At 34.6% G+C, this 22,981-nt stretch overlaps 1 protein-coding gene across 1 annotated transcript in view; it reads left to right on the top strand.

Annotated features, from left to right (window-relative positions):
• LOC140743474 (transient receptor potential cation channel subfamily A member 1-like) overlaps window positions 1–19,972 on the top strand; it is a 36,302-nt gene extending 16,330 nt beyond the window's left edge. The window contains exons 3-20 of the mRNA XM_073074770.1: window positions 913–1,003; window positions 1,524–1,593; window positions 4,984–5,109; window positions 6,327–6,623; window positions 7,271–7,510; window positions 8,610–8,717; window positions 10,090–10,268; window positions 10,752–11,031; window positions 11,843–12,012; window positions 12,590–12,734; window positions 13,156–13,248; window positions 13,994–14,270; window positions 14,768–14,973; window positions 15,252–15,440; window positions 15,903–16,175; window positions 16,409–16,568; window positions 17,254–17,384; window positions 17,779–19,972. Coding sequence (XP_072930871.1) covers window positions 913–1,003; window positions 1,524–1,593; window positions 4,984–5,109; window positions 6,327–6,623; window positions 7,271–7,510; window positions 8,610–8,717; window positions 10,090–10,268; window positions 10,752–11,031; window positions 11,843–12,012; window positions 12,590–12,734; window positions 13,156–13,248; window positions 13,994–14,270; window positions 14,768–14,973; window positions 15,252–15,440; window positions 15,903–16,175; window positions 16,409–16,568; window positions 17,254–17,384; window positions 17,779–17,916 — 3,173 coding nt within the window. The 3' untranslated portion in view covers window positions 17,917–19,972. The remainder of the gene's footprint in view (window positions 1–912; window positions 1,004–1,523; window positions 1,594–4,983; window positions 5,110–6,326; window positions 6,624–7,270; window positions 7,511–8,609; window positions 8,718–10,089; window positions 10,269–10,751; window positions 11,032–11,842; window positions 12,013–12,589; window positions 12,735–13,155; window positions 13,249–13,993; window positions 14,271–14,767; window positions 14,974–15,251; window positions 15,441–15,902; window positions 16,176–16,408; window positions 16,569–17,253; window positions 17,385–17,778) is intronic.
• The last annotated feature ends 3,009 nt before the right edge of the window (window positions 19,973–22,981 follow it).

Below are 22,981 nucleotides of genomic sequence, written 5' to 3'. Positions count from 1 at the left end.
TACAATAAAATACAATACAGTTTTAAAAACAATTTTACGCTCTGTTTCAACTAAAACTACGACAATAAACGTTAAAAAATTATAAATAAAATAAATTTAATCTCTAGAAATACGTTACGTATATTCCTTGATATTTTTAGTCAGTATTTTATAGTCATTAAAAATATATGTACGTCGGAGAGGAGGATACTGGCATGCCTCATAGATTAGTAAAGATTACTCACTCCTAACAAGAAAATGTACCCAGTTTTGAGAATTGAAATAGTTGCGTAAAAAAGTTTTGCCACGTCTCCGTGCTAAAATGTCCCTAAAATATTTGAAATAATTATTTATTTATTATGTAAATTGTACATTGTACTTGTAAATTACGCAGTATTAGTTATTTATTCGTAAATTTTCTCTAAAAATGTTTTTATTTTTCAAGAATTCAAAAAAAGAACTTACTATAATAAGCTGTTTGTGGCTTCATTCAATTTCAAGACGGCGAAGTATCTTTACTAATCTATGGCTAAACATTAAGTATTAAAAATAACTGATCCATAATGTTGAAAATGTTAAGTACCCCTGATCTAATTGTAGGTGGTAACCACACGGGGTTCTGTGGTTTGACTCCGCTGGCACCACCACCACACCCATTTACGCCCAATAACAGTAGTGTTAAGTGATAATGTGCTCTGATTTGCAAGGTGTGGTAAGGGAGACTTACTTTTCCGATGCGTTCCAACTTGTCATCAGGGGTAGCGGCGCATTTGTGGCCGCTCTCGTGAAGGACTAGGAATTTAATCTTATCTGGTGTTATTAATTATCTCCATCAGCTGCAGGTACCTACAATCAAGTGGCTGCATGCTTGTCTACTACTCCAAGATATAATTTAGAAAAAGATTAAGATTATAATATAGAGCAATATTTTAGATCTCAACGCTCGCGACAACAACGGGAACACGCCACTCCACGTCGCCGTCGAGTACGAGGCACTTGACGTCATCGAGTTTCTGCTACAACAGTAAGTGCCCAAAAATATTGAAGCGTATATTTCAAACAAATATGAATGGCTCTTACAATACATTGAGAATTTCTGTAAGTTTAGAATAATCAATAGTTAACACGTTAAAGAATAAAGAATAAGAAACTCTATGAATATAGATGTGAACGTTGATACATGTATTCGGTATGCTAATTTACCATTATTCTCTACGTGTGCATATATTAGGAAACTGAAATTAACTTTTTTTTGTTTGATGGAGATCAGTTATTTATTAAAGAAATCTTAAATGCTCATGAACAATATAAGGTGAAAAAAAAGGTGCCACAATCTTCGTGATGTCACATTGAATTCAGAGAATCTTATAAACATTAAAGATGTGTGTGAAATGTGTAAAGTTGAAAATGTAGCCAATATGTGACGTAACAAGGAAAAGCAACGCTCTTTTAGAGCTTTTGAAAAGAAAGACGTAGGGTTCGAATAGTAACATGTGTGGATGACCTGTAGAATTTTTGTACTGAACATTTTTCTTTGCTTCCAGGAAAGTCGATACAGGAGCTTTGAACGAGAAAAACCAAACACCTATACATCTAGCTACTTACTTGAATAAGGTAATATATTATACTAGCAGAACCCGCGGCTTCGCCCGCGTAAAAAAATATGATATGACATACAAATAACTGTAATCGTAAATTCGTACTTTTAACAATTTTAACGATAAAGTAGCATTAATATTTAATTAATAAAATCTTTTTTTTTCGTCTCTGTGTACCTAAATTGGTCAAGTTTTCTTCAGAAATATACACAAAAACTCTAATTAGTGGACAGTAATGAACATTTCTTTAAAATATAAGATTCATGTAGGATACAATAATTATTATTTACACTATTCCATGGGAACCGTCCATGTTATATGGGGCCTTATATACAGTGGTTCTTTCCAGGGTCTCTGGCTGGGCGGTTAGAGCTCCCATTCTTGCCGCCCGCAACTCCAGAAGTCCCCTTTTAGTCTTGTACGACAGGCAGGGGATACTGTAGCCCTGTTCTAGCCCAAAATTTTAATCCAAGGTCTATGTGTCTACCACATCACCATCACTAATCCATGCATAACCACAACCATACCCCACGGCAGGACAAAATGTTGGCAAGTAGTGTGTCCAAAGTAGTTGCGATGTACCTAATCAGTATACCAAAATGTAGGCCAATTTAAATAAACTTACGCATTATTATATACGAAATTTGCACCCGTCCACGTTGTCGTATGTTTGTCTGAATAGACGTTATCTGAAATTTCACGTTTCTATCTTCGAACCTAACAGATTCCCGTATACATACATATAACACTTCTTTTACCTTCTTAGTAGAATTTCAAAAACATTCCTATGTACATATGCATCAATAAATACTTTATCAGCAAATTTCTGAAAGCTAATATTCAACACCAGCGGTCGGCAACTCGATACCCACGGGTGGTGTGTGGCCCGCGACTTTCCCTTGTGGCCCGCGGGTCTGCGCGTTACTAATAATTGGCCAAGTGCAAGTCAAACCTGGAGGGTTCCTTACAACCAAAATTTTCATTTTTTTTTAATTTCTAGTATTTAATATTGCAGAAGCCATTAAAGTACACACATTGTGAAAATTTGAACTGTCTACCTTTAACGGTTCAAAAGTTAGTTGGAAAAATATCGAATAGCAGTTTGTGTTGTATGGGGACCCCTTTTTGTTTTCAACTATTTTTATTTTTAGTATTTGTTGTTGTAGCGGCCACAGTTATGCATCCTCTGTAAGAATTTCAAATGTCTATCTATTACGGTTCCAGAGATAGAGCCCTGTGACACACGGACAGACGGACAGACGGACAGACAGCGAAGTCTTAGTACTTAATATTTACTTAATACTTAATATTTATACACATTAGGGTTGTTTTTTTCAAAGACGGTAGAATTAAAGTTCCACTATATCTAACCAGCGAGGCAATGGCTAACTTTCATAGTGCTGGCTTTCAAATTGGCAAATTTTAAAATAAACTGTCAACCCATATTAAAATAAGGGATTTGCCAATTTGAAATTAAAATAAAATCAACCCTTAAGTTGGTAAACCAACTTAAGGGTTGATTTTCCAAAAATGGTGAAATAGGTGTTTAATTATTTTCTATTGAAAACCCAAATACCGATTTTCATACAGTTTACATCAAAACTGAGGGTCTTTCATACAAACTTACAACCCCTATTTAACCCACATAAGGGTTGATTTTCCTAAAACGGTAGAACTAAAGTTCTATTATATCTAACCAGTAAAGAAATGGCTTAGTTTCATAGTGCTGGCTTTCAAATTGGAAAATTTTAAAATAAGCTGGCAACCCTTATTTTACCAACTTAAGGGTTGATTTTCCAAAAATGGTAAAATAGGTGTTTAATTATTTTTAATCGAAAACCCAAATACCGATTTTCATACAGTTTACATCAAAACTGGGGGACTTTCATACAAACTTACAACCCTTATTTAACCCACATAGGGGTTGATTTTCCAAAAATGGTAGAACTAAAGTTCTATTATATCTAACCAGTTTACTGGTTAATTTGAAACTGGTTGCTAATTTGAAAGCCAGCACTATGAAAGTTAGCCATTGCTTTAGCAATGGCTAACTTTCATAGTGCTGGCTTTCAAATTAGCAAAATTTAAAATAAGCTGTCAACCCCTATTTAACAACCTTTAGGGTTGATTTTGGAAAAACCCTTAGATTAAATTTTTATTACTTTAAATCAGAAAGCTAAATACCAATTTTCATCCAGTTTGCTTTAAAACTGACGGACTTTCATATTAACTTTCAACCCCCATTTAACCCCCTTAACGGTGGAATATCAAAAAATCCGTTCTTAGTGCGCATCTACATTATAAAATGAAGTTATATTTCAAATTTCATGATTGTAGCTTCAGTAGTTTCGTCAAAACCTTGATTAATACCTTGATTAATTTATTGATCGTTTTGAACGTGAGTATCTTTTCGCTTTTATATATATAGATATGATATTAGATTTATATTATCGGGGAGTTGAGAAATTTTTATAAGTAAGGGATACTGGTATGGTATATGGTATTATGGTACATACTCATGCCATACATATGCGGTTTTAATTTCTTGTTTGCTGATATTTCGACCCAGTTATATAGATCGAAATATCGATTAAGGTACACATTTAAGACTATATATTCCATGTCATTGCTTTCTTTATTTGTAATAAATTATAGATCAGAAATCACAATATGATGTGGCCTAATTTATGATATAATGTTCACGTGAATAAAAAGCACGTTGTAATTTAATCTTACTCTTCCTAGATACATAAAATCCAATATTGCACATCGTCCCGATAAACCTTATAGCCACTGACTTGCGCTCCAATATAGGATTAGGGAACGGATAATCTCCTGAACAGTAAAGTTAATAGATGTCGTATTACTTCTTCGTAAATGAAAATGGTTCTAGATATTAAAGAGACACAATGGAGTTTAAATAATTTTGCTTTGCCTGTCTTCTTTGATATACTATGTAATATTCGTCTATTCCCGCATCTTGTGAATCAGCTTAATATGAGTAGATGTTGTTGTTACGAGCACCCTATATTGTTGATACTTAAAAATGATAAGGTTAGCATTTCATATTACATTTCATTAGCCTGTCGTATTACATGGCATGGGAGGAGCAAACGAGAATATAGTCCACATACTGCTTATGTTCGGTGCCCACAGCACATCTATAAGCGATCAAAAGTAGTCAGATTTCTAAATTCGACATTTTTAGAAAACGTTTTTGCGAATTTACGGTTATGGTAGACTTTCAGAATATAGAAGCTTTATCACAAGTTATTAACGAGAAAAGATGTGTCTTCACAATCGAATCTTCTAAGGTCGACTGGTGAACATAGACATTGGTTTTATTACCTTGAAATCATTTATTTTCCTGTAGAATTCCGAAACTTGATGTGGCGGGGAATTTCAGGTATCAGTTCTTCAAACTTTTGCGAAGTACAAAGACCAGTTCACCGTCGATCTCGGTGGTGAGCATGGTCGCACAGCCCTGCACATCGCCGCTATCCAGGATCACGATCTGTGTGCAACAATCTTGGTAAGATTTCAAACATATATATGTATATTAAGTTTCTTTGATACATTATTTTGATTCTATTATATAACACTTTGTACTAAGTAACTATTAGCTGCTGCTGCTATTGATTATTTAATTTTTAATCGCTAAAAACTTTCTAAATACGAATGTACAAATGTACTCTCCCAGCCAATTTATTAATAAGGAAATGATATAAATAGTAGCACTAGAAAATTAGTTTCTCTACTGCTAAACTATAGTTGGTACAATTTCATCCAATTCATTATTTTTATTTGTAATAAGACAATTTTTGAGATAGGTAATAAGATTATTTAACGTCGGTTTCTATGGTAATTGGTTAAAATAATTTTAACTGTACGAAATTAAATTATAGTCTAAAGTAAACGCAGATATGACAAAATACCCACAGTTTGTAATTTCTTGGTCTCGTTATTAAAATAAATAGGTTTGTTTGCGGGATATTTGTGTGCCATTCGTTATTCTTGGTCTCGCTTGCAGAATACTGTTTTATTTTTTGCGTTGTAATTTATTACCATCCCTGAAATTTCGACGAATATACAACTGAAGCTCGCGGTAAATGATCAAACTGTTTGTCAAATTTTAAGATCATTCATCATGGAATTGCGGATTTGAGAACAAAGTGAAATGCTTACGTATAAATCGTTCGAACAAAGAGTTATTTCCGTTTAAAGTTAAAATTTAAAAATGCGAACAATCTGGTTGAGTAGGTTGAGAAGAGCGGATAAGCTTGTACCAAACGATTAATCAAAATCGTAAATAGAATACCATAAATTCACCCATAAATCAGTTTATATACCTAATCCTATACCAGATTATCATAATAAACACCTAAATTTAATTAATATTAATATATACAATCTAAGCACAAGACATTCTCAATCACTCGGATGATAAAACACTTTTTTTATAATATAGGAGTAGCAGACGAGCATGCAGTCCACCGGATGGTAAGTTTCTACTGCCGCCCATGGACATCTGTAATCAAACCCAGATAGGATTAGATATTCCTACCTGAGGTCGGCTACAGATGCGCCACTACCTCTGAGGACTAAGCTGGAACGCCTCGGAAAAGTCTGGGTCCCTTACCACACCCTTCAAACCTAGTAATTAAAAGACTAAGCTAGAACGCCTCGGAAAAGTCTGTCTCCCTTACCACACCCTTCAAACCTAATAACTAAAGAACATTTTATTAACAGATCTCAGACTTGGGTGCAGATAGCAAGCGACCATGCAATAACGGGTACTATCCCATCCACGAAGCCGCTAAAAATGCTTCATCCAAGACTATGGAAGTGTTCCTCCAATGGGGAGAGTCTAGAGGTTGCACAAGAGAGCAAATGATGTCGTTGTTCGACAACGAGGGGAACGTGCCCCTGCACTCAGCGGTGCATGGAGGAGACATCAAGGCGGTGGAACTTTGCATTAAATCCGGCGCCAAGATATCAACCCAGCAGTATGATTTTTCGACACCCGTTCATCTTGCTTGCGCACAGGTAACTATTAAATATTTGCACCGTATCTAATTGCTCCTTGAAAATAATTAATCCACATTTAACGCGTTGGTTATTGATAACCCGAAACTACAAACAGCCTGTTAATAAGTAACACGGTTTGTATAACAAAGAGAATTTCATAACATTTAGGAATTGATAATAAGACAACAGATTCATGTGTAAAAAAAATTGAAAGTAAATTTTATTTAATGTTGATAAGTTAAGTCTTTTTTCTGCGACATTTAAGATCTTGGTTAATGAAAAATAAATTCGTATGATTTAAATAATGTAGTACAATCATCATCAACCCATTATTGTCCCACTGCTAGGCACGGGTCTCCTCTCAGAATTAGAAGAATTAGGCAATAGTCTACCGCGCTGCCCAAGTGTGAATTGGTAGACTACACATACCTTTAACAACTTTTTTTTAGGCTTTATGAGTTATACAAGTTTCCTCATGGTGTTTTCCTTCGCGGTTTTAAGCAAGTGATAATTAATTTCTAATACGCACCTAACTTTAAAAAATCAGACATGCGTACCTGAGATTTGGGCCTTGGGCCCCTTTTATCAAGAGGTCGGATTTCTTAACCACTAGGCTATCACTGTTATTAGTATGTTATGTAGTATAAGAAATGTTTTAATTCCAGGGTGCATTTGAAATAGTGAAGCTCATGTTTGAGATGCAGCCTGAAGAGAAGGTAGCATGCTTGACATCTTGTGACGTGCAGGAGATGACTCCGCTCCACTGCGCCGCGATGTTTGATCACCCGGACATCGTTAACTACCTGATCTCCGAGGGTTCTGATATAAATCCTTTGGACAAGGAAAAGAGATCGCCGTTTCTACTAGCTGCCTCAAGAGGGGGATGGAGAACCGTTCATACTTTAGTAAGTTTGTCTTAGATGATTAAAATACATAAATTGATCACTCCTAACAAAAAAGTGTGACCAGTTTTGAGAATTGGAATTGTTGCGTAAATAAAGTATTGCCACGTCTCCGTTCTAAAATGTCCCTTAAATGTTTGAAATACTTATTTATTAATTACGTAAATTACGTAGCATTAGTTATTTATACGTGAACTTTCTCTAAAAATGTTTTTTTATTTGTCAAGAATTCAAACAAAAAATGATAAAATCATCCTTCTATGGCTTCACATACTTCACTTTCAAGGCGGTGAAGTATCTTTCTATTTTACTTATCAAAGAAGTTTGTTCGTGTTGAACTTCCTTACATTTTGTAGTAGTTGCAAACATTGTACGAGGCGATGTAAAGTTACTTAGTGTTGAATTTGAAAACTTATTTAATATTACTCAATTTTTTTTTATTAAAATTTACCATCAGGCTTGTTTATTTACATCTGTAACATGCTCTTACAAGTTCCGTAATGGTAGTTATTGTCGTATACTCATTAACTGTTTGTGGGGTGTGTTTACCTTTATGCAGACTTTTTTATAATATAGGAGTAGCAGACGAACTTGCAGTCCACCTGATAGTAAGTGGGTACTGTCGCCCATGAAAATCTGTAATCAACTCCAGATAGACGTAGATTCCTACCTGAGGCGACCTCAGGTAGGAATCTACGTCTGCGCTGTCACAGATGCGTCGCTACCGTTGAGGGCTAAGCTGGAACTCCTCGGAAAAGCATGGCTCACTTACCACACCCTTCAAACACTCTCAAACACCCACTTCTACCCACCCCGACCAAACTCCCTTACGCACAACAGGAGACCAAGGGGCATCTGCCATCCCAACAGGAAGTTGATCGGAGTTGCGGGTGATAGAGAAAACTGTGAATTTACGTACTAACATTAGCATTTAATATAATACTAGCATCTTGACCCGGCAAACTTTGTACCGCCTCAAAATATATTTATCAAATTTATATTAGTATTAGTTTTTGAGCCTATTCATTACAACCAAACAAACAATCAAAGTTTTCCTCTTTATAATATTAGTATAGATATTTAGATTATTATCTGTTTATAGATTCGGCTCGGCGCTGACATTGAACTGAAAGATATAAACTTACGTAATGTGTTACATCTTGTCGTCATGAACGGTGGTTGGTTGGGGGATTTTGCTGCCAATTGTAAAGTGAGTTATTTATATTCATTATCATTATTTATCTATGTTTCTTTTTTCTATCACGAACCCATTACAGTCCCACTATTGGATACGACTCAAAATGAAAAGAACTAAGTAGTCCTAGATTAATTGTAGTGGAGTACGAGTAAGTGTCTTTTCTATGCAATTCTGAAAACTTTGAATTGGAACTCTTGGTGGTAACTTTACTGCCTTCACCTTTTTAGAATAATACTACTTCATACAAAAATAATTATTATAGTTTAAAAACTAAAAACCACGCTAAAATCGCACAAAGAAAATCGGTAATCCTGATTCCTTACGATCCTGATGAGGTGAATGGGATAAAATTATTTAAATCGTGTATTGTCATCGGTTCTTGATAATTGTTCAAAATTTCTAATTAATCGGACCGTTCAAAGTGGGTAAAAATAGAGTTCAAAGACTCCGTTACATACATACATACATACATACATACATACATACATACATACATACATACATACATACATACATACATACAGGTCAAGCTAATAAAAGCGTGGTAAAAAGAAGTTAAACTTATAAGGCCAAGTTATTTACCAGTCTTTTCTTTATTCCCAAAACCACAGTAAAATATAGTTGCAATTTTACATGTTTTTGCCGCAAATTAAATTTAATCAGGTATAATAATTATTTCTTACTCTAAAGAAGTATTTATAACTGTATAAGTCTTAGCTATATTTTTATTCACAAGTATTACAAGTTAAACATATCCATCGTAAACTTTATGATTCAATTTATCTTAATAAAGAGGCAACAAGATATTATCAAGTCACAAATCAGTAACTCGATGAGGCGTTCAGCGTTCAGTGCGTTTCACTTGGCTTGTAATTTTTTATTGCGATTCTTATTTGATGCCAGATTTCCAAAATATGTGTAATATGCATAGAGTGAAATTGATGTAACATGCTTGTAATGACAGTCGCGTTGTAAAATCAGATAACTGTTACTTGTAACTTTATAACTCGAAAATTCTGCTTCATCTTCCTAACTAAGTATTCAGTGGTAGAAATAACTTCTTGTATTTATAATTTTAGTAACATTAGACATAATAAAATAATAACAAACGAGAATATCATTACATATTGTACCGTTGTTACTATTCATGTACGTATTAATTTAATAAACTTATTAATCAATTTCTTTTCTTTTCTTTTCGTATTCTAAATTACTTCTTGAAGCAGCGATGGTATTTATTAATATACTAATATTAATTTATTAATAACCTAACCTAACGTAACCTAACCTAACAAAGTCGTAACGCTCCGCACATTTTACACTCTAGTTAAGTAAATATTACACTTAGCACCTTGTAATTAATTTCAACTTATTATCATTTTAGGATCGTTGCGAGAAAAGTCTAATCAAACTCCTCAATGAAAGGGACAACACAGGTTGTTCGCCGCTGCACTACGCCAGCCGGGAGGGACATATCCGCTCCCTGGAGAACTTGATAAAACTTGGTGCTTGCATCAACCTGAAGAACAATCGAAACGAGAGCCCTTTGCACTTTGCCGCCAGGTAATCTAATTGCTGTGTAATAAGAATAACCCTCTCGACGCCGTAAACGGCATATAAGGAATTAAATCCAAAAGATAGACAGCAGTCCAACGAAGATTCACCTACTGCGGTTACCAATGTGATAAACGTTGGAACTTATTACGTGACACACGCTTAATAAAGTGGACGACATCCATACTGTGCTTATAAATGTCGTTAAATGTTATAAAATAATAATATCCACAAGATGCCCTTCAAGAAAGTTGTAGTTATATAAAATATTCATTCCTTTTCGATAACCTACAGAAATGTAAAAAGTCTAATGTTAAAATTCTGCATTGTAAACTCACCTATGCCTATTGTACGTACACTAAGGAGTGTACGTGTTAAAACTATCTGTTTTCACTCGCCCACCCATAACGCTTTAGAATACACACATAACTTCGTCATACTTCTAAACATCTTAGATAACCTCCTAAACACCTTTTTAACGCCCCTTTTCAGATACGGCCGGTACCAAACAACAAGTCTGCTGCTAGATTCTGACAAAGGAACTTTTATAATCAATGAAAACGATGGTGAAGGATTGACGCCACTCCATATAGCATCTCGCGAAGGTCATACCAAGGTAGTGCAACTACTCCTGAACAGAGGTGCACTGCTCCATAGAGATCACAATGGACGCAACCCATTGCATCATGCGGCTATGTGCGGATACACCCAAACAATAGAACTGCTACATTCAGTGCACTCACATTTGTTGGATCAGATGGATAAAGATGGAGTAAGTGTTTGTTAACATATAACTGAAAATGTTGAGGTACCTATATGCAAGTTAATAACATTTTACAAAAAGTGTAGCTATACGTTAATATGTGTTTATATGTCATCATTATAAATAAATTCCAACGTTTTCAAAATTTTATATACTAATAATGTTCATCGATGTAATTTGGTGAAACTTGTTTGAAGTCTATTATTTCTTTCTTCCGAACGATACCGATACGATAGAAGAGTAATCTTTATTATTAAATTATCGATTAAAACTACTTCGCAACAATCCGCTACAAATATGTATGATGGTATATATTTTAAACCGTGCAAGTATGTACCATCCTCCCTCCCTCAAAGGATGCGTGCAGATGCAAAATAATAAAAATATACACCACCACACATACCACCACCAACACATGTTTCGCTCCAAAATGGAGCATCATCAGGGTAAGTTGACTCTACGATGGTTAATCGTTAAGTGACGCTGTCAACCTAATGCATGCCTTATATAATGGTATCCAACCCTCCACAATCCACAATTTGATATAAAATGTAAAGAACTGATGACAGTTGTGCGATAATCAGGTTATAGATTAATTATTCGCATTAAATGTGTGAATAATCATCTGTTTACTGATTGTTGGTAAAAATATGAAGTAAAGGAGAGCTGGATACATTAATTTGTTCATTCAGCAGTGTACAATTAACTAGTTATCTTTATTATTCAGTCCATTATTTAGGTATCCCAGTACAATATTATTATAGACAAAATCTAATTAAATTAATTTTGAAAATTAAAAACAATTATATTATTGTTACAGAACACACCACTACATCTTGCCACAATGGAAAATAAACCAAATTCCATTGCTCTGCTGCTTTCAATGGGATGTCGACTGTACTACAATAACATGAATATGAGTGCTATTGACTACGCCATTTATTACAAGTCCCCGGAAGCTGCCCTTGCAATGGTCACGCACGAGCAAAGGTAAGCATTTTGGTAATAAAATAATTTCTAGCAGTCTGAAGCCTGTGTTTGGAATTTCCAAAATTTGTGATGAATAACGAATTTAAAAAGTGGCTATGAATATGCTGCATAGTATATTGATTCTGGAGTTGTACGTAGCCAGTATTCCATTTTTTACATTTTTCCTTTTTTAACATAGGAGTAGCAGACGAGCATGCAATCCATCTGATGGTATGTGGCTACTGCTGCCCATAGACATCTGTAATCAACCACAGATAGGGATATCTAAATATTTCTACCTGCATTCCGCCACAGATACGCCGTTACCCTTAAGATCTAAGCTGTAACGCCTCGTAGAAGTATGTCTCCCTCATCACACCCTTCAAACCAGAACACTGCAACGCTTAACACTGCTATTATGAGGCAGAAATAGGTGTGGCGGTGGTGCCAGCGGACTCGAACCACCTTTAAAATCATTATCTTTAATTAATTATTTTTAATACGTGCTACGAAATCGACGAGAATAGAAAGATCAGCTTATTAATAGCTATTACCAACATATAGCAAATCTATAAAATTCCTGTCTTTATAATTCCAGGGCCAAAGAAGTAATGGCTCTGCGCTCTGATCGTCATCCTTGCGTGACCCTCGCTCTGATAGCCAACATGCCGCGAGTTTTCGAAGCGGTGCAGGACAAATGCATCACCAAAGCAAACTGCAAGAAGGATTCTAAGAGCTTTTATGTAAGTTAAAAACAGGTTTTTTATGTATCTGTGACGGGTCAGACCAACTGTTGGCAAAGCAACGCGTCAGCTGTTGTTGATTTTTTTATTTAACTCCATTTTTATTAACTGAATTGATGATTTGATATCTGCTGGGATGTCGTGACGTCACAGTCCGTGACGGCCGTATTTTCTGTTATTTTAGTGTATTTGAGACATTAAGGCACTTGTTTATAACAGTTATAACATTATCTGTATTTGAATTTTATAGCAATTTTAATTGAAGTACAGTATTCTTTTCTACATCTACATCTTTCTTTAAGTCCAGCTGACATGCCTAATTGTAATATGACCTTTTAAAGATCATTACATATATTTGAAAATTGTACAACGTAACAACATAGCTCTTTCAAAATATTACTAATCCATTTGTGAAATTTAGATCAAGTACAGCTTCGAAGCGTTAGTTCCTCAGCCTCTGGATGATGATGGCACGAACTCAAAAGCTCCACAAATTCCCTTGCCAGCTCTTAACGTAAGTTAAACTAGTAATTAATATATTATTTTTAATTTCAATATTTTCACTTCATCACAGATTAAGTACTCTTTCAAGTTCTACCAACACTCGAAGCTTGAAATAGAAGCGCTGAGACAGGCGCGGAACGACCCAAAGTTTCGACCAGAACCGTTGAATGTTATCAACTCGAGTGAAGTGTCATCACTGTACCACAATGACGCCTCGCTTGTTTTGTATTTGTATTTGTACATTGTTATATCCAGAATGAGATCAATTGGAACATTAATAAAAGGCTTACTTCGCTCAGTGATCGAAATTTGACCGTCATCGTAGATCATAGTTTTTTCATTAGTAACACTAAAGCTAAAGAAAAAACAATTAAATTGGTTGACACACAACACACAACGGTCTTAGCCTACCGATATCATCAAAAAGTATAACGCAAATAGTATTTTAAGTTTAGTATCTAAAGAAAATTCTCTCTAAGTACTCTTCATGTTTTTAACCTTAGTAATATACTCGTAGTACATTAGTAATAATATTCAATTGATCTCATTGGACAAATGTAATAAACACAAGCTTTGCCATGTATATGTGTATATTACACACATACACGGCAAAACTTGCGATACACGTTTGATACAAGCAATTTGTGTGGTGATTGGACTAATCTTAGCTTGTATTATGAACTTGTAAATATGATAACTTGAAAAATAATACTTGTAACAATTTTTTTTATAAAAAAAAACACGAAAATTTTCAGGCTATGGTTGCTCATGGGAGAGTAGAATTACTGGCTCACCCACTAAGCCAGAAGTATTTGCAAATGAAGTGGAACTCGTACGGGAAGTACTTCCACTTAACCAACTTACTGTTATACAGCGTGTTCCTTCTATTTGTGACCATGTACTCATATCTGCTTATGACTATCACGAAAGTTAAAACTGGTAATGATGTACCATATTCTGTTTTGAATCTATCCAATGATGACGTGAAGGCTTTTGATGTTTTGAATGGAACTATGACTCATTCTACGGAAGGTAAATTATACTTTGATCTAAATACTTCATGTTTAATATCTTCTTTAAGTTGTTACTTGTTGTAAAAGTCAAAGAAATCGCTAACATCTTGGCAGAGTGATTTGTTTTTTAAAGTGTCGTCGATAACGACTTGACGATGTCGGGATACAAACATGCATGTCACTAATTTCTGACACACCAAACTTATTGACGATAAGATGGGTGGCCATCGAAGTTCGAAGCAGGTTAAGAAATCTAGCGCCAAAACGGCATAAACGATAGCACGTGCGTTCAAATCTTGAACGAAATTAAAAATAATTTTTCCATGAATGGTTTCCCCAGGAAAAAAGGTGTCCACCGAAACAATATCATAAAGCAAAAATCTTCAGGAATATAGATGACAGTCTGAATTGATAGCGACCATCTATGTTTATTATTTTACAACATAATTTACATGATATTCTATGTTATTGTACTTGAAGTCCAATAAAACAAGGATTTTATATTTTCCTTTTTAGAATTCCATAAAATCGTAGCCATGTATACCAGCTCCATAACGATCCTAGTCTACAATTCGATGTGCCTGATCCGTGAGGCATACAACCTGCGACAGCAAAAATGGCATTACTTTTTCGATCCATCCAACTTAGTCGCTTGGACCCTCTACGTTTGCTCCACTTTGATGGTTCTTCCATCAGTCATTGACGCAAATTATGATATACAGGTGAGACTTACTATAATAATATAGAATTTTCTCAATCGACTTACACTGTTAAGTTTTCATATATTTTCAGAATTTTTAATAACTTTTTCATCTTTTATGATTCTTACATTAATGCCAAAAATATGGTTAATATCTCCCTTACATTTTATCAAAAAAATTAACACCCGGCTAAATATTTGGTTATCCTGAACAACGCTTATCATAGAAGACGTTATCTCCAAGCGGCCATAAAGTTTGGACGTACCTATTCCTAATGTCTCATAATTTTATATTTACAGTTATCATCGGCTGCTATAACGGTTTTCCTGAGTTGGTTCGAATTGCTGCTACTTCTGCAACGTTTCGATCAAGTCGGCATCTACGTAGTGATGTTCCTTGAAATCCTACAAACACTCATCAAAGTGTTGATGGTGTTCTCCATTCTGATTGTCGCCTTCGGCTTGGCATTTTACATTCTACTGTCTAAAGTGGGTGCATTGGTTGAAAGGATATTAATTAATCAACCTCATCATAAATTTGAAGTAAATTATCATTTTTGCTTTAAGGGCGAATTTATTAGCATTGCATGTAAATAGTTGTTCTTGATGTTACTTAATGACATTGATGGAATTTGTGACTAATATATCCTTTTAATGTTAAAATTATTAAACCTTATCTTACGTAATTTTCCAATACTTTTAAGTACACAAACTTCATGCTGTAATTGTAGCGCTTGCAATAGTTATTAAAAAGCTAAGCGTGTCTGCGATTTAGTTCAATGTTTACAATAGAATTTTCAAATGTTTCAACTGTTATATACTTTCTACAGATACTAATATATCTCTGCGAATTATCATTACTTACATACTCGCAAATATTTCGCTGGGCCAAAATGTTCGATGATTTAACAATAGATAAAATGCATCGTAACGACTTTATCTCTTTCGCAGGGCCATCGTCTGTCTTTCAGCAGTATCCCCATGTCGTTGATGAGGACCTTTGCGATGATGCTGGGCGAACTTGACTTCGTTGGGACCTACGTCAAACCATACTATAAATCCGAAACGGACACAACTTTACCATTCCCTATCACGACCTTCGTTGTACTGCTGCTCTTCATGGTATTTATGCCGATTCTTCTCATGAACCTTCTGATCGGTTTGGCTGTTGGAGACATCGAGAGCGTGAGGCGAAATGCGCAGCTGAAACGCTTGGCTATGCAAGTAAGTAATCTATTGCAAACGATATCTTCTTTTCTTATGATACTGAATATACAGAAGAAGAAATAGTAATGGTTTAATCGTACCTTATGTTCACCAATCGTTAGGAAATCCATGAATACTAAATAAAGTGCCAGAGTACATTACATAAGCAAAAGAACATCGTAATACGCATTGCAATGTAATATTGTATTAAAACTTCTGCTAATCAATTTCGTTGTACCCATAAATTGCAGGTGGTTCTACACACTGAACTGGAACGAAAACTACCCACATTCCTCCTGGAGAATATTGACAAGAACGAGCTGATTGAATACCCGAATAACAAGAAATGCAAACTCGGCTGCCTTGACCTGATGTTGCGCAAGTGGTTCTGCAACCCATTTAACGATGATGGTTAGCATAGACATATTTTTTTTAATTTAATGCTGCTGATACCTGAATGGTCACTCCTAATAGATAGATAATAAGCAAGTAGTAAGTAGGTAAATAATAAAACTTTACGTAGTTCGACTCCAGAGGCATCATCATGTCACCTTTATATTAGCACAGTTAAGCGTTGTTGTATTTTAGATTGAAAGGTATGGTAACGGAAGAAACTCTAATCTAATCTAAGGCTTTCCAACTCAATCTTCAAGAGTATCAGTCATAGATAGGACTCTATTTCTATCTGAAATTAATTATAAACGTCCATGGGCAGCAGTTGCCACTTACCATCTGAAGAAATGCATGCTCGTTACTTACTTACTTACTTACACTACTACTACTACTACTACTACTACTACTACTACTACTACTACTACTACTACTACTACTACTACTACTACTACTACTACTACTACTACTACTACTACTACTACTACTACTACTACTACTACTACTACTACTACTACTAAAACAACTATAGCTTTGACCTGATAATTGCGTCACATCTAGAAACTTTCGCTAACCTGCTGCTTCATAGCTTTGCTTACAAAAGTTGAGTACCTCAACAAACATCTAATGGAGAACTCCATACTGCTAAGCTTGCTTACTGGTGTGATTTAACTAGACTCTTCTTTGAGTGGTTGGATTGTTCCAGCTGGCCTTGACCTGGTTCTAGAAAGCAGTGAGGATTACATCGCCGCTGAACTGGAGAAGCAGAAACGACGCCTTCGTGATATATCTAACCGTATGGAGCAACAGTACACTCTGATCAGGCTTATCGTACAGGTATGATAGTTTTATTTGGTTCAATGTATATGTATTTTGTCTGTATATCTTAAACTGTCATACAGGTTTTTTATAATATAGGCGTAGCAGACGAGCATGCAGTCCACCTGATGGTAAGTGGCTACTGCTGTGTTCTGGTTTGAAGAGTGTGGTAAGGAAGACATACTTTTCCGAGGCGTTCCAGCTTAGTCCTCAAGAGTAGCGACGCGTCTATGGCGAACCTCAGATAGGAATAACTAATCCTACCTGGGGTTGATTACGGATGTCCATAGGCGGCAGTAGTTACTTACCATCAGGTGGACTGCATGCTCGTCTGCTACCCCTGTAATACAAAAAGACCTCTACCTACTTAGAATTGGAAAGTAATGACAAACACATGTTTCTGTACTTCCAGAAAATGGAAATCAAGACCGAAGCAGACGACGTGGATGAGGGTGTATCAGCTAACGAGTCTCGCGTGATCCCGCGCTGGTCCTCTCCCAGGAGCCGCAAGAAGCTTCGCTCGGTCTCCTCTTTCAGCAAGGGTGGTTGATCATGTTCAAGAGAAATACAATTGTCCCAAACGGAATATTGCTATTACCCATATTAAGACGAAAAATTGCTATTACCCATATTAATACGAAAAATTCGAATTTTAATTCGGTTTCAGTGATTGAATTAAAAGGCCATGTCGTTATTATATAAATGTGTCTTGTAGGTATACTTGTGTATGTTATTCATACTTTTTATAATAAAACTTTATAGGGTAACTTTATGTATGCGTATGGTCGAATGGTAGAATACCGGCGTTACTATGAGAATACGAAACGGATTGTTTAGTAGATACGATACGACATAAAAGTCGTCTCAGCAAAATCCGTAAAACTAACTGCTTTCCTACTGTGCGCGACTTCAAATTAAAATATATTTAATTGGAGACTATTATGCTACAGGTATAATATTTATAATTATTTCAAATATAAATCTACTTAATCTAAATCTAAAAAAAAGTTATGAATCGGAGAAAAAGAATACTAAATCTACAATTTGGATAATAATACAAAAACATTGAAACAAAATAAATATAATTTAAAAAACGATTATTAAATCAATTATTCGTATCTAAATGATATTAATTGGTAGTGCATACTGAATAGTAATCGTGAACAATGAATTAAATCCTATCACTTTGCGAACAGACACGACGACCCATTTACACTTTTATTTTTGTTCTACTAGCATATAAGTTACAGATAAAACATTAGTTTTATAATATTTTGTTAAGAATAATGGTAGAATGACTTCTTTCACTGATTATACTATGATATAGTTAAAAGTACGTAAGCATCGGAGATCGCATTTCAAATAACTCTACTTTCATTGTGTATAACTCATTATATAGACCACGGAACAATAAAAACTTTTTTGTTCCGTGATATAGACGTACCCGTAAAAAAATGTAAGTGGTATGGATTGGGTATAAAATAAATACCCATAAGTTTAAAAATTTAAGCTGTTTATATCAAGCCCTGTGAGTTTCCAACAGGGATGGACAAAAGGGTTGCTGTCATGACAGTTAAATTTTAACATTATTTCATTTTTAATACCTAGTTATAAAGAGATTAAATATAATATAGAGTAGAGAGTGGAGTCTTGATTTTCATACAAATAGATTCTGATTCACACTAAAACATCTGGAACTGATTAGCAGTTGACATTTGAATTTACTACTAATTGGTAATAACTTGTGACTGCTTTTCTCTTCCATGTTCGGTCTGTTATTACAATAACTATAGGTAGTTAGATGTCTTTGTCGACTTTTAAAATGTTTCTCTACGAACACTAACATATTGTAGGTAATATTGATAATTTTCCGAACAAATTACATTCTGAATTGCTTGTAACTAAAAGCTTTATATATTAAGTAGTTTAATACAAATGTGACATATTAAAATACTTATCATAAGTTATAGTACAGATTGGTATACCTGGCATCCATTATGTATTAAAAATGTGTGCTAACATTCATCTATTTGGCTACACAAAATATCTGCTAATTAATATGTTATTTTAAGCCTGGTCAACCATAGTTTAGCTAAGCCGAAACCGCCCTAACTAATTTTAGTTGTCGGCTTATTTCTACTAGCTTCTAAATTGTTTGTTATGTTCAAAATGTATGTACACTCCATTTAGAAGTGCTCGTAAAATCTCATTAAACATATCGAACAATCAATAGTTTGAATCCATAATTGTTTAATTTAATTATTATCTTAGGCTTTCCAGCTTAGTCCTCAAGGGCAGCGGCGCATCTGTGGCCGACCTCAGGTCCTATCTGGGGTTGATTGCAGATGTCCATGGGCGGCAGTAGCCACTTACCTACCATCAGGTGGACTGCATGCTAGTCTGCTATTACTATATTATAAAAAAAAAACCTTACATGTCTTTTAGGAATGTGAAGTATTTTATATTATGTTTCATTTTAGCCTCTGGGAAGCTTTTGGGAATAAGCCAGTTTCCGTAGTATGTGTGTGCCTTTGTAAATGTATGTATTTTTCGAGTGAAAGGTTTATAAAATTAAATGTAACTTTGTGTGTCTATTTGAATTATAAGTTCGTTTTATTTCCGAAAATATCTATCACGAGTCCAATTTGTTCGTTGTTGTCAAATGTATAAAGTTCACAGAATACACAAAATAAGTACCTACGTTCTTATTAGTGATCGAAGCCTACTTTCGATCTTTGTAGATAAAGGTACCTATAATTGACAATTGCTCAATAGACTTACGAGTTATTTAATATTTCCATATCGAATTTTTCCACGTATTTTTAAATGTCAAGTTACTTTTTTATGTCAAGCGGGGGTGATCTTACAAATTTTCTGTGTGACTAATAGTTCGCCTGATAGAGGGTGAAAACAATTTGCATTCCTTTGTCAAGATAGCGGCCATGGAACAAGAGTTGTGACCCCACAGATTATGAATTAGGTTTAAACCACCACATCTCAAAAATAAAATTGCGACCTCTGACTATGGCAACCCAAATATTATAATATTTCAATATTCATAAAGGTCATAAAGGTAGTTGTATGATTTTAGGTCGCTGGTTTTATCTGAAATGTAATTTTGATTTCTTATGCACTATTATCTCTAATAATGAAGTTGAAAAAGTATATAGATACCGTGGAGTGGTGCCATCTGATTCTTTTGGCGACCGATTAACTGTGATGCAACACACACATACTCGCGTCCTCCGAATAGGTCCTCCCGAAGCCTACCGTTGCTAAATATATTATAATTATATGTCGTCCCGTAACGAGTTCCGAGTTAAGACTGTCCGATTTATTTGTGTCGTGTGTATGTAGAAACGTCAATATACAAATCTTGAATTTACTCTTTATTTTGTTTTGTATTGTATTTCGACTAGTCCGAAAAACTGAACAGTGGAACCTTTCGTGATTCGACTCCGGCGGCACCACCGCCACTACTATTTCTGCCTAACAACAGCAGTGTTAAGCGCTGCTGTTTTCTGGTTTGAAGAGTGTAGTAAGGGAGAAATACCTTTCCGAGGCGTTCCAGATTCGTCCTCTGGGGAAGCGGCGCATCTCTGGCCGACGTCAGGTAGAAATATCTAATCCTATCTGGGGTTGATGAACGTGTAGTCCATGGGCGGCAGTAGCCACTTACCATCAGGTGGACTGCATCCTTGTGAGCGGCAAATAAGAAAACATCACATTTACAATTAATTTTCTGAGAAAAAAATTGAAATATAAAAATCAGTTACACTTATTAAATATATTTAACATTTTTTGGGAAAATTCTTTGAATACCTATGTAAGTACAAACAATAATAACGTTAATTAAACTTTCTGTGCACAATAAATTAAAAAAAATAAAAAAACAAAAAACTTCCCAATCATCCCATTTCTGCCCCAATGCTGAGCACGGGTCTTCTCTCAGAATGAGAAGGATTAGGCCATAGCCACCGCGCTGGCCAAGTTGGTAGACTTCACATACATTAGGAAACATTTTTTTAAGATTACTCAGGTATGCAGGTTTCCTCACGATGGTATCCTTCACCATTAAAGCATGTGATCATTCATTTCTAAAACACTTATGACTTTGACCAATCAGAGGCTTCAAACCTCGGACCACTTGATCGAGAAAACGACTTTCATCCACTATAGTCGTCACAATTTAATAGGCCCATTTTGACACATGCCATCGCTAGGCACAAACGAGAACAAAATCATAAAGATGTAAAGCGTTCGCTCTGTAAAAGTGCAAGTTTATTTCCTATTACGATCCTCCAATATTCAAAAAAAATGTTTACATTTTATTCACAGCTTTCGTTTTAATGCTCTACATTGCTTAATGGTCAATAACCTTTTTGCCAATACGGGCTAGCTACATAGTAGTTAAATATGGTATTTTAGGCGAAAATTAATGTTAGTCGACGTAAATAAATCGATTGTGTTTCATTCAATTTGATCCATTTATATTTTTATTTTGATGCAAAGAAACACGGGCGGAGAATTTAATATCTCATTTTATTTTATTTTGATATATGTTATTCAATAATTTTACTGACACCCAACGCTCTATAGAAAAATTGCGAAGCACTCATTTATAAGTTTTGAAATCTACCTTCTATACCTACTAAATAGTTAAGTATTGCGATCAGAGTAGACGTTATACAGAAAGACATGAGACAGAGACATATTTGTGTGCAGTTGTGCTTATAAATATTCAATCTGTAAACTTAACGCCATCTAGTAATTTAATACAGCACTATTACATAGGAACCCTTGTAAATATTCTCTCCAAGCTCTCCCTACGCTAGAGGACTACGTAGTATAGAAAGCATTCGCTAGATGTCCTTAATTTAAAATTATGAAAGATTACTTGTTAAGTGTGATTTCGTCTACGTGTAAATAGTTACATAATATACCCCTACATAAAAATAAACATTTTCGTCCCCTTTATAATATTAGCGTATTGAAACTACCCCTAATGTCGCCTTCAATATGAATTAACATGAAAAAATATTATTTTTGTTAAATCTACGACAACCGCAATTTTTATCAGATAAAATATATTTGAAATATTAAATGTACTCGTATACTAATAAACTGCAATGTTTTATTAAACTCAAAATGATAGTTTTCGTGTTATACTTGAACAAAATGACAAATAATATTTCTATACGCATAAAAAAAATATTTAGCCTATAAATGTATAAAAATATAGTTTTAAGTTTTAAGATTTTTCTTGGATGTGATCTCAAGCTATAGGCAAAATAAAATATTAATATATTAACATGTAGCCACTTCTAATTTGCAATAAAAGTTTTATGTGCATTCTATCCGAACTAGAAAAACTCTTTGTATCAACTTTTTAATGATCATCAGTTAAATTTTGTTATTAAAAAACTTATATCAATAAATATGCATTACAAATACTCATGAACATCGGTTATATTTATCATTATTATGGCATATTTTTTTAATTTACTTTTAGGGACTTCAATTACGGTATGATGCAGTACCACATTTTTATTGTAATATTAAAATAATATTTTCTAAGCCTTTGAGAAAATAATTCCATTTGTAAAATTTACAAA

Source organism: Epargyreus clarus, unplaced genomic scaffold (genome assembly GCF_041222505.1).
Source record: "Epargyreus clarus isolate Ecla_fem2 unplaced genomic scaffold, WU_Ecla_fem_2.2 ptg000007l, whole genome shotgun sequence".
In the NCBI taxonomy this organism is placed as follows: Eukaryota; Metazoa; Arthropoda; class Insecta; order Lepidoptera; family Hesperiidae; genus Epargyreus; species Epargyreus clarus.
This window is presented reverse-complemented; position numbering and strand designations above follow the sequence as displayed.